General features: G+C 37.1%; 1 protein-coding gene across 1 annotated transcript in view; it reads right to left on the bottom strand.

The window, feature by feature from the left end:
- Positions 1–2,773: 2,773 nt before the first annotated feature.
- The window catches only part of LOC134535176 (uncharacterized), a 39,860-nt gene continuing 24,072 nt past the window's right edge, over positions 2,774–18,561 (bottom strand). The window contains exons 9-13 of the mRNA XM_063374188.1: positions 8,273–8,420; positions 7,992–8,133; positions 7,633–7,694; positions 5,440–5,552; positions 2,774–5,037 (exon numbers count right to left, since the gene is read on the bottom strand). Coding sequence (XP_063230258.1) covers positions 4,907–5,037; positions 5,440–5,552; positions 7,633–7,694; positions 7,992–8,133; positions 8,273–8,420 — 596 coding nt within the window. The 3' untranslated portion in view covers positions 2,774–4,906. The remainder of the gene's footprint in view (positions 5,038–5,439; positions 5,553–7,632; positions 7,695–7,991; positions 8,134–8,272; positions 8,421–18,561) is intronic.

Genomic DNA, 18,561 nt, shown 5'->3' with positions numbered 1-18,561 from the left:
CTAACTTAAGACATTTGACAAAATGAAAAACTACTTGAATACCATCTTGTGGAATTATTGGAAAACATGCCAGGAAATTTGAGCATGTACATTTTCACAAAATTTCATGTAGTCTCATTTAATGCAATCTGCATCTGTATAAACCATTAGGTACTTGTCCACAAATGCTTCAAGAGCCATGTTCACTCTACCTTCATTTGTTATCACAATTGGACATTGGCAAAACACTTCTTAAACAGTATCTCAGGGGCATTTAACACACAGTTTCGGAAACAAATGTTGCAAAAATTGTTTGCATTCATTTTTGAACAGCAGGACATTTATCAGCTTGAAATTTTTCAATTCAGATTTTGCCCCAAATCCTACATCAACATTTTTAACCGACTTCAGATTTGTTTGGTTTCTTGGGTCAAGGCAAAATTAACTTGGTTCCACTTGGGCTATCAGATAAAACAGATTTATTTATAAATCTGATTGCTATACTATTTAGCAGTGACCATAAATCTTCACACCAAAGTGGCAGTATTGGATTTTTGGATTGAAATGTGATCGGAAATTGTTCCAACTGCAAGGAAGCTGACAGAAAAAATTACATTTTAGGCAACAAAAATGGATCGGCCAAATGAGATTTTATCTTTGCAAAATTTTAGGAGTTTTGGCGGGTGTTTCTCAAGAACAGGGGCATATTTCATAACAAATTGCAATACTTCCAATTGCCCTCTTCAAAAAAATTTAATTTTCAGCCCATAAACTTTGGCAAAATTTGAGTTGAAACACAAAAGAAGTTACACATGTGTATTCCGATTGTCGAGATGCAAAAGTCGTAAACGGGTACATAGTAGATTTACCTCGTGATTTCACTCATGAGTAGGGCCACGATTATATGGTGAATCGCGAAATCGCGAAATTTTCCGCGAATTTATATGGAAAATGTGAAAAAAGCAATTTTTAAGAAAAACCGCTAAATAACACCGAAATTACACAATACAAGTCTCGTATATTTTAATGTGAAAAGCTTTATAGTCAAGACTTGCCCGTGTCCTGGTTGATAAGCTGGAAGAATTTCCTGCCTTGCATTTCTACGTGCTTCCTCTAATCAGCTTTAGGGCTTCGTCAGGTCAGCGTGTGTGTTAGTGAAGCGGGATGATAAGAGCGATGCTCAATGGTAGTTCTAGCGCAAGGCTCTGAACTGGCGCGCCATCTTGTTCCCGTCAGATAACTGCGAAATTTGAGCGGTGACCGTAACATTATATGGCAGAAAAATAATGATAAAGGTGTAATGCATTTCCCTCTGATACTTTCAAGAAATTTGTAACGGGTTTTTTACACCTAAAACTTCGAAAACATGCCTTTAGCCATTTTATCTCCTCTAAATCCTCTTGATCCGATATCAAAAGAACCAGTTGGGCATTAACAAATTCTTAAATGCTTTTCGTAAACAGACTCCAGTCGGATATCTAGTGTAGTTTGGAAATCACGTAGGTTTCTTGTGGCTGTGCGCGGCACACGACTGTAGTTGCCATGCGTCATGCGTCGAGAATGTTGTCCGGCAGGAAGGGCGAGTATAGTTAATTTGCGGTAAAAATGAATACTTTTACGGCCCTGCTATAAATCTTTCCATTAAAGAAATTTTGAAGTTTCAGTGATTTTCCAGCAGAAATAATGTTGTGTAACTAACAAACAAATTGTATCAAAACAATTAACGGTAAATGGCTGTCGCGGGGACCCTTAAAAATTTTTCATTTTACCAGAAATGGACTACACAACCCTGGCTTTCATCGCACACAGTTTGGAGAAGGGGAGAAAGGATGTTGACAGTTTCACATGCCAAAGGACGTTGAGCGCGGAGGGGGGGAGAGACACGATGGTTTGGGAGGGATCAACCTTGAAATCTGGAAAAGGGAAGGAGAGGTAGGCCGAATGACGTCATGCATCCGCCGCCTGTGCTGCCGCCAGCCTGTCTAGACGGATTCTAGCGCTCCCACTTACGTTGTACAAGCTACTGCTGCCGTATTATTAAGCAGAATGTCAATTTTTTTTCTCTTCTTATATGAACATTAGTACGATTATTATAAACCCACACAAAATATATGCTGCGTGTTAAATAATGGCTTTTTATAAGCTTTTATTGTGAATTTTACAATTTTTTTCCCCAATGATTTTTGTTTCAGATTTTTTTGACGGTTCCTGAGAATGTATGGTACTTTTTAAGAGAAAATGTTTAACCATAACATTAAAATATTGATTACATGTGATTCTAAACAACACAATAGGCCCAACTGCTATTTTTTTATGTCACAATTGTGAAATATATTGTGTAAGTACCATGAATAGCTTAAAAAAAAACTATTTTTTTTAAAAGACGAAATAACGACGAAATGTGTGGTTTTAAATGACGAAATCAGGTTCAAAATAAAACCATGTAATCTTGGCTCTACTCATGAGTCTTCCAGCCTAGCTCTTTGTGGGCAGCCTTGTACGCTCCCTGGACTATATGCAAAGAGCCTGTTTCTATATCAAAAACTTTATGCTGGCCTTCTGAAGTACTTGAAAAAACATTATCTTGTAAGGCCTTAAGGAACTTCAAATTATACATTTGGGCCATCTAGATATATCTGAATAACACTTGGAAGATTCAATCCCAATTTTGTTGCAGTTATAACAGTGGTCAGAAGGGCTTGCGGTGTTGAACAGTCCAAAAACACTCATTTTAAACATCATGTGGACACCTCATTTTTACCGGAACCCCAGAAGCGAACAAAAAAAAAACTAATTTTTATTTTCAGATAATTTAATGTCATCACAACATTTAACTGACAATAAGTTATTCTTGTACACAATTTGAAATGTGTAGAACATTTTCCCAGTGGAGTACCAAGGTTCCAGCTGCCTACTCAGAATTGCTTAACACGTGTTAGTGAACACATTTCTTTTCATCATTTGCAATAAAAAAATAATTAAAGGTTTACTAGCAAAATATAAACCACACTCAACACAATACTACACACATACACATATTTGGTAAATGCTGAAATATAAATAAATATTCCATAAATAAATAAATGCAGCTTTGGAAAGTACCAAGTCACAACAACTATAATACATGTACAAAAGAAATAATACAAAAAAAAAAAACAACATGTTTTGATCCAACAACTTCCAGTGGCATAGCGTGATATTATGAAATGGATATGCCCAATTGTGCAAGTTCATTCACTACAACAAGAGTGTTTTTTCAACAGGGAACTTTTAAAAACCATATGCTAAAAAATATTTCAAATTTAGCATATTTCCAAATATTCTCGAGCTTATAATCCACAAAAATTTTCCTTTTCCAGTCTTCAAAATGTTAACAGAAGATACTTGCAAGTTTCTTTATAGACATGTTTTTTACTTTTTTGTTTCTCATGACTGCCTATGTTTTATGCTGGAAGGCTAAAACAAAGGATGGCTTGACACACACACTATTCATCAGGTAATTTTGGCTCTAAGCTGTGTACAATAATCAACCCTTATTTTTGCAAATTATAATTTGGTATGTTTCATTTTTAATACAATAGCATTTTTGTCTGTTATTGAAAAGCTATGAGGTTATTAAAAAATTATCACCCTGTTACCTTTTAATAACCAATGACAAATACACCATAGACCATGCATTACACAACAAACTTGACACAAAACATGTCTTCCACCATTTTAAACACATTTACATATCACATTTTTAAATATATGCAGTAAAATAGGTGAATCGTTTCCCTGAAACATGACAATAATGTTTCTTTGGTGGAATCTCTTAATCACTAAACCTTTCAGCTGTTCATTGTTTACATTACTTGTTAGTGTATAAATAATGTCAAACTACGTTAAATCACCTTCCTGACTGTTTTATCATTTCGGCCAAATTCAAAACAATACTAAGTCACATTTTTTAAGATATAATAAAAATGCCTGTGAAATAATCACTGTAACAAACCGCTTCAGCTGTTCGATTTCAACCAAATACTAGCGTTGGTGTCAACATCTTGAATTAATGTAAAAATGCCTAATTTTATCATTTATGACATGAACGATCTAGTAGTAACAGTTTCCGATAAAGTAATAACATTACAAAACTTGTACAAAGTCTCGCAGATCATTACATTTCATTCCAATAATTAGCCACAGCTCTTACCTACCAAATGAAGGGGGGGAAAAAATAATTTAAATACATAAGGAAACCATAGAACTGACTTTGCTTATGAAAAAAAAAATTGTCACTGTTGTAAGACTACTCCAACAAAATCAGTGAACACTGTCGCAGTTCTTTGCGACTTAATGCCAAGACCACGAGAGCGGAGGTAAATGGTAGGCAGCTCTGTGATGGCGAAAGTATAGGAGTCTACTGACTTCATTAAACTCTTAGTTGTGGCTGCTAATGCTGGCTAGCTGAAGATCATAGAAGCACAAAGAAATCTTATGGTCTCTCCTCGCACATGTCCTACAAGAGCACCCCGGCTGGTGCATGGTACGTCGTACGTCAGGGTGAGAACAGCAGAGAAGAAACCATTAGCCGCCGGCTGAAGTCCCATACCTCAAGTGAGCATCCTATTTTAACTAGGACTTTGAAAACATTTATTATATTGTTAAATATTTAGCAAGGAGGGAGCACCGGGCGTTCCAAAATCTTATGACGCTACCCCACTTCAAAACTAAAACGGTAAGTTACCATCCACTTATATATGTGGAAAACTTTTTCTCGCAGCAAGAATCAACAACACTGCACCTGGTTGTAAAAAAAAAAAAAAAAAACAAATACATAAATACTGAACCAACAAATTTGTTATGTACATCAGATAAATAAGTGTAATATTTGTGCAAATATAACTGGTCAGTCGAGTGCGCAGTACGAGAGACAGGGAGCGAGGAGTCACACCTTGACGACGGACCTGGGGACCACCTTGATGGTCGTCGACCTGGCCTGCCCCTTCTCCTGGCAGATCTCGCACAGGAAGCTGCAGCCGCGGTCCACCTCCTTCCCGCCGATGGCGCTGCAACACTCTGCCGACACACCGCACACTTGCGTGCATCAACAACACCACTACACCACTGAGGCAACAAACACGGTTCTCATGCTGATGACTGAGAACATTAAGCATAAACATTTAAAATTTTCAAAAAAAAAAACTACTTGGAAAACATCTTATTGAGGAATTTCACCACCTCTTTCGTCACATTAGCTTCTACTGTGGTAAAGTCTTAAGATATACACACAAATTTCAGTTTTAAATTTCATTACAATTGAGTTTTTTTTTTGTAAGTATACCAGGAATTTTGTACATAATTAAAAGCACACAAAGGCGTGCGATAAATTTGAGCGGAAACACAATCTACAATGAGCATCTAGGCACGAAGAGCGGTCGGTTAGCTCAGTGCGGCCGGAAGCAGTAGAGGAGAGAGTACCTGTGTGCATCCACTTGTCGCAGACGCTGCAGTTGACCAGCCCGACCTCCTCGTCCGGCTTGTTGACGTAGCAGCGCCAGCACAGTTGGCAGTACCAGCCCTTGCGCCACAGCCTGCCGCAGCCAAGCACACCCCGGGCCCCGCCCCGCTTAGCCCCGGTTAGCGAGACGCTCCCTGCCCTCAGCTCCGAACACACTCAGGCCTGGTTCCCTTCAGTAGAGCCCTGCCCTTCTCGGTAGTGAATCGGGATGGGCTGGTAGAACCCTGCAACCCTCCACTTCCATCGAGTCTCTGGTGCTTCAAAGATTTCAGATTTGAGGAAAATAATTTTCAAAGCGGAAAAATTAAACACTTACCGCTCTGAAGTTTACTAAATTTACTTGCATTTTTTTCTTCATTCCTATCCTATTACAACTCCCCAAGAAAATTCACTTTCATTATATATTATTTAAATTAATTAACTAGGTATGTGTTGGTTCTGAAATCTTGGTTCTTGAAACGAACATTTAAAGATTTGGATGTTTGAACATTAATTGTTCATGTATTTTTATTTTTATTTCTCACATGCTATTTTATTTCTGGTACTTGATTGCCTAGATGTACCGTATTCACTCGCGTAATGTCCGCCCTCGCATAATGTCCGCACCCTTTATTTATATATCCTTAAAAGAAAAAATTAAAAATTCGCATAATATCCGCACCAGTCGTCTACGGCGGGCAACACAACTTTGGCCACCCCTAAAGGACGCAGTACGAATGGAAAGTTGACGGCTCTGTAAACAAAGCTGTAACCTTGAGCTGTCCTTTCTCTCCTGTTCTGAAAGGGTGGGGAAATTCGTTGAACTGAACAAAGCACGGTCAAAGGCCCCGCCCGCGTATAAGCCCCCCTCCTTGTTTTGTAAACATTTTTGAGAAAAATTTAAAAACGTGTTTTTCTGGGTTTATTTGAGGGCAGGGCAGCTTGGCATGCATCAAACAACAAGCCATATATTGTGAGCGGCGGGAGGTGATTTTGTAAGTGTCCGTTCTCAGTAGGACCGTCGTGAGGCATGCCAGACGTAAGCAGTTTGTCCTATCTCAAACGACATAAAGATAAAGAAACCTCGTCTCGCGCGCTGCCGCTGTGTTGATGTGGAGTGTTGTCGGAGAAGTAGAGGGGAAGTGAAGGAGGAAGGGAAGTGGATCAAGGATTCTAACACTCCTTTGTCTGGTTGGCTGGCTAGCTGGCAGGAGGGAGGTTAAGCCACGCCTCTTCCTCTCTCCCCTCCTGTTACAGCACTGCCTCTGCCTCTCTTCCCCCCACTGCCTCGCCCCCCTGCGGAGTCGTTGCCTCTCTCTTCCTCTAGCTGCGTCGCTGCCTCCCCTGCCCTCCCTCATTAGAACAAAGACGCACGACTTGAATAGAACACAAAATATTGTATTTTTGTATTTTTCCTCGCATAATGTCCGCACCCCATTTTTTTGGCCAAAAATGTGGTCAAATTACTGCGGACATTACGCGAGTGATTACGGTAGATTCAAGTGGTAAATACTGGTAACCCTTAGTGACTCTTAATTTGAGAACTTTGGGATCTGGCCCGTCGTCGCTAGCAACAAGTCATAAACCATAATCCAACACACACACAGAGCTCTTCCGAGGATACTCGCAATATGCCACAAACTCTTGCAGTAATTTTATCTTCAAATAATTACTCAAGAAAATAATAATTAAGAATAACATATCTACATTGAGACATAACTGAGCTTAGTACACATTTATATTGTAATGTAAAATTTATAAAACTGAAAGGAAAAAAAAACCTTTTCAATGCAATTATGTATATAAAGAAAATTAATCATATTATCATGACATAGCTAATGCATATAATTATGTTTTAGTAATGGGTTTCAGCCCCATTTCAAAAAAAATTTTAATTTAATTTGTAAGGCATCTACTATGGGACCCTCTCATCATAAGGCAATATGTAACAATTCTATAAAATATAAAATAAAAAAATTTTTGAGTTAAAAATTATTTTTTTGCCTCTTTCAATGTCTGTGGACTGAACCACAAGTACTGTAACATGACTCATCCTTGAATCCCGACGGCCGGGCATCTCGGCCACGGGTACAAGAACACAGCAGAGCACCGCACACACTCTCACAACCAACACGCAGCCAGACACAAGCAAGGAAAACCACAAGTCGACTCACTTTGAGCAGGGTACACACAGCGTCTGGGCGTAGACCCGGGTGCGCTTGTCGCCCTTCTTGTACTGCAACAGTCCGCGACACTTCATTCGTAAAAAAAAACCAAGCAACACGTGTCGGCCAGATGTGACCACCCCCTGGCTGTCACGAGGGAGCTTCTAGTCAAACTCACGCTGACACCACCAACTATAAGACAGTCGTTACTAGGCAACAAGCAAATAATTAATTCATGTTTTGCCTTCCTCCAAGTAGAAATAAGTTAGTGATACTTAAAAAATTCTACACTATTTTAATGTTCGGTATGAAACGTGTGATACACCAGCGACCGGCGTTGGTGGTCGTCGGGGAAACGCGGGACTTGCCTCGTGCTGCCACTGGGCGTTGGGCACCTCCGCGTCGTTGCCGCCCGGCCGCCGCGCGCCGCATGAACCGCACACCGCACACTCCTTGCAGTGCCAGCGGCCGGTCGGCACGCGCCTCAGCCCCACGCAGTATATGTGGTACCTGCAACAACGCACCCGCGGGCTGCTGCAACAGTCCTAGCCCTCCGGGAGGGGGGGGCGGCTGCTGGAACAGCCTGAGCCCTCCGGGGGCGGCAGCAACAGCCGGAGCTTGCCGGGACCGGCGACGCGGGCCCACTCACCCGCGATCGCACATGTCGCAGAACAGCATCTTGTCCTCGTCAGCGGGGTCCTGGCACTGGATGCAGGTCTTGCAGTCGGTGCACTGCCAGCTGTAGCGCTGCAGGTGGGGCACCATGTCCAGGGTGAGGTCCAGGCACGTGGGGTGGCCTGCGGGCAGCACCCGCCCCTTCGCTCTCCCTTGGCCACTTCTAACCTCTCTCTCTCTGTGTGTGTGTGTATGTGTGTATATATACACACACACATGTATATGCATATGCAGTGGCGTAGCCAGGATTTGTGTATGGGGGTGTTAAGAAGCATGCCCCCCCCCCCCTGTATTAAACCGGGGGTGGGAAAATTTGGATTTTAAGGTGTAAAATAGTGCTATTTTAGCAGTTTTCGGTTCTTAAATTTAAATATTGTAATGGTAAAAATTGTATTAATTTTAATATGAAATTTGTTTGAGTGATGAATAAGAAATTAATTAAATATTTGATGCTAGATTGGGGGGGGAGGGGGGGGGTTTGATCCCCTAAACCCTCCCCCCTGGCTTCGCCCCTGTGCATATGTATGTGTGTGTGTGTGTGTGTGTGTGTATGTATGTATGTATGTATGTATGTGTATATATATAGATATATATGTATATACATATATATGTACATATGTGTATGTGTGTGTAAATACCCTCCATCCCTCAATATCCATCTATTAGTCATTCTCTATACATCTCTATCCCTCTATATCTCTTTCACATTTAATTCAATTCAATTCTGTCATGCATACAATGTCTCATACGATGAAAGCACACGAAACTGCCGCTAAACTGTATGCAATTCACACATTCATTCGTTGAAACAATTCGCGCACCACCTATTTATTGTAAAATGGTTGTTAGTATCTCGAAAACCTTCAACGCGGATATGCGCATAACTACTCACCGAAATTCATCGCAATAGGATGAATGGTACAGGAGCTCATACGGAACAGACAAACAATCATTCACTATGATTTGTTTTGCTATCCAATTGCTAACCAGTTGACTTCAACACTTGGTTATCATTTTAATATATATATATATATATATATATATATATATATATATATACACACACACACACATATAGTTAAAATGATTTAAACTTACTGGTGTTTATACCTGCTAAATGTGGAAATGTTTTTTTTCACAGCGCATCTGAATTTACGTTTCCTCCTATTATTTGAGAAAAAGATGATGATTGGGCAGAGATAATACCTAACACAACCCCCTCCCCCACCCCTCCAGAGGATTATTTTTTTACTGTAATTCTTAGAATAATTCATTTAAAATTGGAACCAATGGTCCTTAAGTTGGGTTTTAGTCAGTAGCGATCTGATAGGAACTTTAAAAAGTTTTATTAATATAATATTATTAATGTTAATTGATAATTAACTTAATATTAATAATTAATCTTATTAATATTAATGTCGGTCTTGATCACTCGGCTAAGACAAGCCCTGAACCCATCAGTATTGATTTACTGCTTCGATTCCATCCCAGATGCCTGGTGGAGCACCTTAAAATTCTTTGGTGCAAATTATCCCCCTGGGGTGGGAATTTTTTTTATCAAAATGTCACAGGTCTCGGAACCAAATCTATTGAATTTTTTAATAATCTTCTCAATACCAACTATCATTTTATCTGCTTAATGGAACCCTTGTTTAATAAACATAGTCTAAATTCACATTATTTATGGAACTTTTATTCATCTCAAGAAATGATAGAGATGCTCTACTGACGTCGAAAGAATGTGGCGGAGGTGTTTTGATAGCAGTCGACGAAATAAATTTTTCTTCAGTTCAACTCACTAATACCCTTCGATCACCCCCGAATTGAAGCTGAGTGGGTTGAAATTAAAACATTGTCAAACAAATTTGTTATTCTCGGAAATATATGGTCACCTCCACACACAACTACAAACACATATCAATTGAACTTTGAAGCTCTTGAAGATAAATGACATGTTTTAAAGATTGGTGATTGTAATGTTCTTGGTGTGGATCTGGATCAATAACTGGATCAGTCCTGCTCAATTTTTCATCTAGTCTTGATCTATTACAGTATAATAATACTTGAGTATCTCTAAGAATCTTTCAGATTTTGTTTTACCAATTCCTCTCAATGTACAGTCAGCTGTCATTAAAAAATACATATATCATCCTGCCTTAATAATAAAAACTATAACACACTTCTACCTGTATGATCACTCCTTCTACTGTTTTTAAGAACTTTTGAAAGGGGTTATTTTCTTGGTCTTTATAATTACATTTTAAAAAATTTGGTTGATCCAAATAAATCTTCTGATCCTAATGACCTAGTTAAACAATTAACCACTTGTATATGTCATAACATTAACATCATTCCAGAGATTACAAAAAAAAGTCTCTAAATACGCTTGCTGGTTTTCCAGAGCGTTGATTCAAACTCTAAAATCCAAGAAACATTTTCATAAACTTTACAAAAGAAATGATAACTTGTATTACTACTGACTTTTTCTCTCTACTGGAAGCCGGTCAACACCTTCAAGCATGACGAAATTAATTGGACCAGGACTATTAATAACCACATCAAGACCAACCCAAATAAGTTTTGGCGCCTTGTTGAATTAACGAAAGACAGTTTTTATGAACAACATGCACTTAAAATTAACGGCATTGTTTCTAGTGATCCTTGTACCATCTCGTTTTTCCTGATTATTTTTCTAGTGCTTATTTGTCCTCTAATGAAAAGATCCAAACTACTACTTCAAACTTGTGTTATAATACAATATCAGTTCCTATCAGAGAGCCTTGTGCTGTGGGGTGTTAAGTCAGCTTAATTCTTCCATGTCTTCTGGTCCTGATGGAATACCTAACTTTACTATAAAAGGTTGTTCTCACCTACCAGTTAGTACCTCTTTGGAAACATTTATTTAATAAGAGCATCAAAACTCAAGTTTTCCCTCACAAATGGAAAATTGTCAAGGTTATACCCAGCCACAAAGGAGGTTCCAAATTAAATGTTACTATCAACCTATTTCTCTTCTCAGTGGTCTTTCTAAAAAAAATTTAAATAAATAAATAAATGATTATAAATTTTAGTTTGAAAAACAAATTATCTTTCTAGATCAGGAGTCACCACTGCCACTATTCTTATTACTTTTCTAAATTCCATTTTCAATGAAGATACTAATAGAGTTCAGGTTGACGTCTGCTACTTTTAATTAGCAAAAGCTTTCGCCTCTGTTAACCATGCAATTATTCTTGTCAAATCATCTAATTTTGGTTTAAGTGACAGTTCTGTTAACTGGTTCCAGATATCATCTCAGAAATAGAAGCTTCCTTGTTTCAGTTAACAATAGCCACTCTTCACACTGCACAGCCAGGTCTGGTGTTACACGAGGTGGTACCCTGTCACTCTTACTTTTTAATATATTTATTTATATTTCTTATGTTCCCAATCACTCCAACAGAATATTATTTGCTGACAACCTTAAAATTTACAAAAAAAAAAACTTTTTAAATGACTGTCCATTACCACAAAATGACATCAATGCAATTTACAATTGGTACAAACTTAATTTAGTATCTCTTAATATGGAAAAAACTAAAATAACATAGTTTACCAGAAAATATTTCCCTATAATATATGATTAAATAATAAGAAATTCTGTCCTTCCCAAATGGTTCACTTTAAAAGATCTCAGAATTATTTTCGATACTAAATTAAATTTTCACCAGTCTTAATTAAAAGTCACCTTTTAATTTTATGTTACTACTTCTGATTCTATTCACTCTCTTTACTTTTCATTGATCAGATCAAAATTAGAATAGGTACAGTTCAGTGATTTAGAATTCTATGAATTCATTTTATAGCAATAAAATTGAATCAATTCAACACAAAATAATAAACTTTATTAATACAAAACATTATTTCAACCTAACTTACCATTTCTTTTTAAGACCATTGAGGATACCTAGACTCACTTTTCATTAAAAACTGTTATAGCACTAAAATTAATTTTAACCAATTATAAAACCTGGTAAATTAACTGAATAAGCATTATCTTCACATATTGATACTGTTGTTTTTACTAAATTATTCATCTAACCTTACAGTAATTTAGAGTTTTAACATTTTATAATTTTTGTATTTATCTTGCTTTATTAATAATCTTGTATATATTTACTCATCTTTTTAATATTATTATTTCCTTGATTAGTTATAATATGGTATAGTTATAACTGTGTTTATTTATAATTTTAATTATATAATTGTAGTATTAGACCTATGGTTTTTCTGTCATTGTTTGTCATTTGTCCTGTATTATTGTTTTGTTAGTTTTATGTACGGTATGTTATGCTGATCAAATAAAAATTATTCTTTCAACTGTAGCTAGGCATAAATAAATAACCTATGTTTTACAACCCTTTTTTTTTAATAATTATTTATTAATATTTTACATTTTAATCTTTATATATATTAAAGTATGTATTTGTGTAAGCTTTGTTTTGAAGCTATTTTAAATATTCTATATGATCACGAGCATTTGATTAGTATTATTATTGAGTTTGTACTCCGGCATAACAATTTATAATTGTGTGTTATATTTTTTTGCAAAAATTTTATTGGTATTATTTCAAATCAGATGCAATGCTATTGTGGGGTTTTTACTTAATTTAGATTAATATCATAAGTCTCCTTTTGTGTGTTAACTCTGCTGAGTGTGGTTTAGAAATTTGTATACACCATTGTCAGGGAGGAAATATTATAATAAAAAGTTTTGTACATCAACAAATCTTTTCAGTTTTTTTTTATCTGGTATCATCTCTTGGTAGTCTACACTTGAGTTAAAGGTTGAGAACATTATAACTGTTCCTTAAAATTTACTGTGTATAATACTGCTGTACATTACATTAACTTAATATTATGTACTTTGTGTTTGGATACAGGTACACAGGTAAACACGTATTTATAATTTTTGTTTCAATAAAAAAATATATATTTTATGCTATAATATATGTAAATTTATTAATTTAATTCATGCATTAATCCAAATATGTTGCTACAGTTATTTTCACTTTTCTCGCTATTATCTGTTATTCTGCATATCAGGATCCTGTCAATCCTAAATTACTCGTAAAACTTACGAGTTCCGTAGTTCGTAACTATCGCAGCATCGCTCCCTGGAGTTGTTACAAGTGACAGGATGGGAAAGCAAACGTGTCTGGTAAAATGAACGTGCGAGGAACTTACCTCCCAGTGCTGATCCGACAAATACTCATGAGGGTACCGACCCCAACCTTCTCCCGGGGCTATCTGATCACACAACCAAACACCCACATGAACTGCCCGACCTTAATGAACGATCGACAACTATGCACCACGGCAGTACCCGAACTCTGATGCAAGACACTCGTGGCGAGAGCTGTCTGGCCCAGTCACATCAGGCCTGGCAACCGAGCCACACGCCGTGCGAAAGTATCGCAGCTCAGCACCGTAGCTTGAACCAGAGAGCAGCACGCAGGATCATCGCAATGTTCGAGCAGCCGACACCACACAGCAGTCCACCGGACGTACCCCAGGCAACGCCTCCGACCCAAACATCCGCTAAAACACCGACCTCAACCGTCATCTCAATCTCAGATCAATGACGGCCTCGGTGGACCACTGGTCTCGTCCCACCGAGCAGACACCGGTTCCATTCCTGGCTGGCACGCAGCGAACATTGCCATGTGCCAGTGAGTTTTATCGGGTACTCCCAATTCCCACGGCCAAGTCACTCCGTTACTGCTCCATCGTAACGTTTTAACTCTCAGCCATCTCTAATAGGTTCTATGTCAACGATATGTGACTTAAAACTTTAATTCACTCATCCACAAAAAAATGATTAATCCCCACCATCATAATTTTTTTTCTTCAAATATCAGCCACAGCTCAAAAGTACACATTTGTTCATTTTGTGCCTCTGCAAACTGCAGGACCCACTGCGAGCCCTCTCTGAACTAAACACTCCTGGCCTACAGCCCGATCATGTCGTCTCGATCACTCAAGTGACGGTTATTTCCCCTGGAGACATTAACTAATACCACACTCTAACCACATAAGATATCTTGGAACCAAAAAGTATCTTGTACATGTTTATCACAAAACACGATGCTCTGGTGACAGAGAGACCATCCCAAGATAGAGCAAGCCCTCCTTCCAATGAGACCATGGGAACATACACAGTTGTCTTGGAGGTTCTATCAGCTGATGAAGTAGTCTACGCATGAACCAGTATTGTCACTTGAACTCTCTTACCTAGAGTTCTCAGACCTACAGTATAGCTGTAGCCAGGTTAGGCTATTAAGGAAAAGTCAAACACTTACATTACCATGCACTGCACCAAATAAATGTTCGTAACTTGATTGAAGTCAATAAAGCATTTAAATGTTGGGAGAATAAAACTGTCTCTGTGTTTTCAAAGGAAGTGTAAGTGTAACCTTAATAAATGCATTAGAATCATGGTACTTTTGTGCACTCACATTGGATATATTATACCACTGCACTTCAAGTATGTTCAGTCAAACTAGTCTTCCATGGAAAAAAGAAACATCATCACAACTTTAAAGCCACCTTTAACTTTGGAGCTTTGTAATTATCTTGCGACATATCAACACATTCGCAGTAATGTTTATGTTTTTTTTTTTCTGTCAATCACACCTTGTCACATATTGGCAGAACTGATATCTAATTACTGAAATCACATTCTCTTAATTTACACTGATACATTACTTTTTTTTCTTTTGACCTGTTACAATTTATAATAACGCACTGCTAGGGGCCATCCACGTGTTGAATCACTGAGAAAAATCAGTTTTATGTCAGTTTATGAGTGCATAAACAATTGACACGTCTGAAACAATATGTGTTAGAATAAGCAAAATGCTTACAGCACTTAGTATACCAATTAAGCACAAATTCACGGCTTCGATGGGCAAAAAAACGTGCCACAGCAGACAGAAAATGCATGTTAACGTCTCAACGAGATTTGACAAGTTAGAACAACGAACTTGTAACGATTGTATGCAGGTTTAAATATTATCGGCATCACTGAAAGTTGCAAAACAGCATGGTCTTGCTGAATACGCGAACAAGGTGACATGCTAACACAAAGTGGCTCATTAAAATACAACCACACACTTCTAACTGGTGGGTATTTTCATACCAAGATATGCATTCGATAAGCACCAAATTTTAAACACAATTAAACACAGTTAATAAAATGGAAGACAAAAAAAAACTCTATGAAGTAAAGACCTTCAGGAAGGGTTTACAAAAGGTTGAGTACCAACAACGTGACAAAATACGTGGATGGCCCCTGATAAAAACCCCAAAACAGTCAAGCTGCCAATACTTGTGTCACTTTTGCATCAAGCCAGAGCATCATCGCTGCTAATGAACCACAGAGATAACACAGCAGGCTGCACACATGCGTAGCACACAGGTGTCTATGGGTATATCCCTCCCTAAAACTCCACAGACTACAGCAAAATTCTCTTTACATTTACAGTCCGCGCTTCAAATACTCCGCACGTAAAGGTGAAGTTACAACACAAATATTCTCCCTCAAAATAAAAACCTAACTACCACCCTGAAGGTAAATTTATTCATCACCAAAGATAATGTATAGTTAATATTTCCTCTAAAATAAATTAAGTAAAATGACTGCTTCAACATGTTTTTTTTTAGTTGAAAATAAAGTCCAGGTCTACATACAGTGCCAAGTATCCTGCTTTCCTCCAACACAACTACTGTATCTCAGTGACTAAACTACCACCAAAAACCAGAAGAAATGAAGAGAAAAGCAACCGAGTCACTATTTACATGCGGGCCCTTGCGAAACGGGACTTACCACCCGAGAACACCAACTGACTTGGCATCACTCACTTCTTTAACTAAGTCAAATCACCCAATAAGAAGCCAGATATAAAATTAAATATCAAACATAAGCTGCTTAAATGTTTTATGTTTAACATTTTCTGAAATATCAATCAATCTTTTCTAGTCATCTAAATCTCATATTTGGAACCCAAATTCGTTTAATATTCATGTTTCAATGCAATGGAATTATTCCATGTTATTTTGCCCTGTTTATCTACAAAGTGATAATGGAAAATTTTCAGAAGTTTAAACGACAAAAGAATTTCATGCAAAACGCTTGTATTTCTAGACAACTTCAGATTTTTTTTTTACTGCCATTGCTTATAAATTATTTACCCGTACTTTTTACAATTAGTAGCTTTAAAAAAATTAAATAATTGTACAAAAATATTTTTTTTTAACAGAAGTTTAACTCTGACAGATGCACCTGAAAATTAATGTAGTACGTCTGAAAACGACGATTCCATATTAATTTAAAAACTTTCTGAACTACAATAATCATTAATGTTAATATTGTATATATGATTGTAGTTTTTTTTTACCCTGCAAAAACGTTTATATTTCCTGGTGTGTTACGTCTAAACACAAATATTTTGCTTTCTGCACCTCTATTAACAAAAGGCTTTAAAAAGAAAGGACGTGAAATGCTTGTGTTTTGAAAATCCTTGAAGCTGCCTACTTTATTTAACGACTGTCCAAACTGCAGGAGACGTGACCAGAAGCAAGTACTGCCCAGGACCCCTGTACCCGCAGTGAGCACACAAACAACCAGCTGTGCCGTGTGCCGCACGGCCGCCATCACGCTCCACAGTTGGCAGCCGTGCTCCGCTCCCTGGCTCGAGTCTGCGCCCATGCGTCACTCACTGTTCACTCGACAGTCCGTCACGCTCCGCCTCCCGACAGAAAAGTCCCTCCATCCCTCGCCAGTTGGTTCAAACACACAGTCCATCAACCAGTGTTTAGCCAGACGGTCTGTTCACTACGTCGTATGTAAGTTACCAGTTACTGAACGTACATCGCACAACCTGCAATCACATTTTGTAAGCCAACGTCTTTAAAATATGATTACCACCAAGCACATATTGTACCTATCCTTCCACACACTTATGAAGGAAAATAAGTGTAAATATGTTCACAATGATTAAGTATGCAGTTAAAAGTAGTATAAAGATACTACTGAGTCACTATGACTACCACAACTGCAGTGACTCAAAATTCCATTTATTATTTTGTTGATTATAGTTGTATAATTATGACAATTGAGGGTATTGCGAATGTTGTTCTGTCTGCTGTTTACACGTACTCAATGATAATAAGTCTAGATAACAGTGCCGATTATTGTAACAGATAAAAGAATTTACAAGGTCTGTATAAAATTTATTTTTATTAAAACATATTTATTACAGAGTATTATCTTTCAAACACACTTCATGAAAACTAAAGAGTAAATTTCTTCTACACAAAGCAACGTGTTAAAACATACTTTTTTTTTTGGTACAGTAAAATTCATGAATATGAAAACTGCCATTGAAAATACAAATATTAATTTCAAACAATTTCCCTTATCACACAAACTACCATGCGATACAATATTTTACTCACCAACATACATGATAGTATAAACAGTAGTGTCCAGACACTACTATGCTAAAGTATAGACTTATTTACACATAAAGAAGCTGACTAATGAATATGCATTTCATAAGACTGGCAAAATGTAGATTTGTTTGTTTTTTTAATGAAAATGTACATTTTTAAAACTAATTTTTTAACTTTCCAATTCTTAACAAAAAACAGAACTAAGAGCACCAGATTTAAGTTTTTGAACCACATAACATATGCCAGATCTAAAAAAAAAATTTTTATATAATTTTATTTATGGCTGAAATTTCATGCACCATGCTGATTTTTTTAATTTTTTGTAATTTTTTTACAGGGCTATTTCAAAAATTTTAACTCAAATTTCTTCCCTGCATTTGTTGTTCTGGCACAAATATTTTCAACAGATCTGCACTAAGTGTAATATCATTATTGTGAAAAGGTATGCAAATTATAATAATTAAGAAGACTTACGTACCTTTTCATGCCCATAATACAACACTAAGTGAATATCTGTTGAAAATTTTGTGGCAAAACAAAAAAATGAAAGGGAAGTATTGAGTTAAAATTTTAGAAACAGCCTTTAAAAAGTTTTACGGTGAAAAAATTAAAAATCAACATGGCGTTTGAGACAAGAGTCTTAACATTTTGAAGCGAGAAATGCCAATCAAGAAGAAGGAAGTTTATGAAGAAATAATTATTCCAGAAGAAGTTTCATGTCATTATGACACTACACATTAAACAAGAAAGAATATGAGAATGGAAATC

The sequence above is a fragment of the Bacillus rossius genome, chromosome 8 (genome assembly GCF_032445375.1).
Source record: "Bacillus rossius redtenbacheri isolate Brsri chromosome 8, Brsri_v3, whole genome shotgun sequence".
NCBI lineage: Eukaryota > Metazoa > Arthropoda > Insecta > Phasmatodea > Bacillidae > Bacillus > Bacillus rossius.
This window is presented reverse-complemented; position numbering and strand designations above follow the sequence as displayed.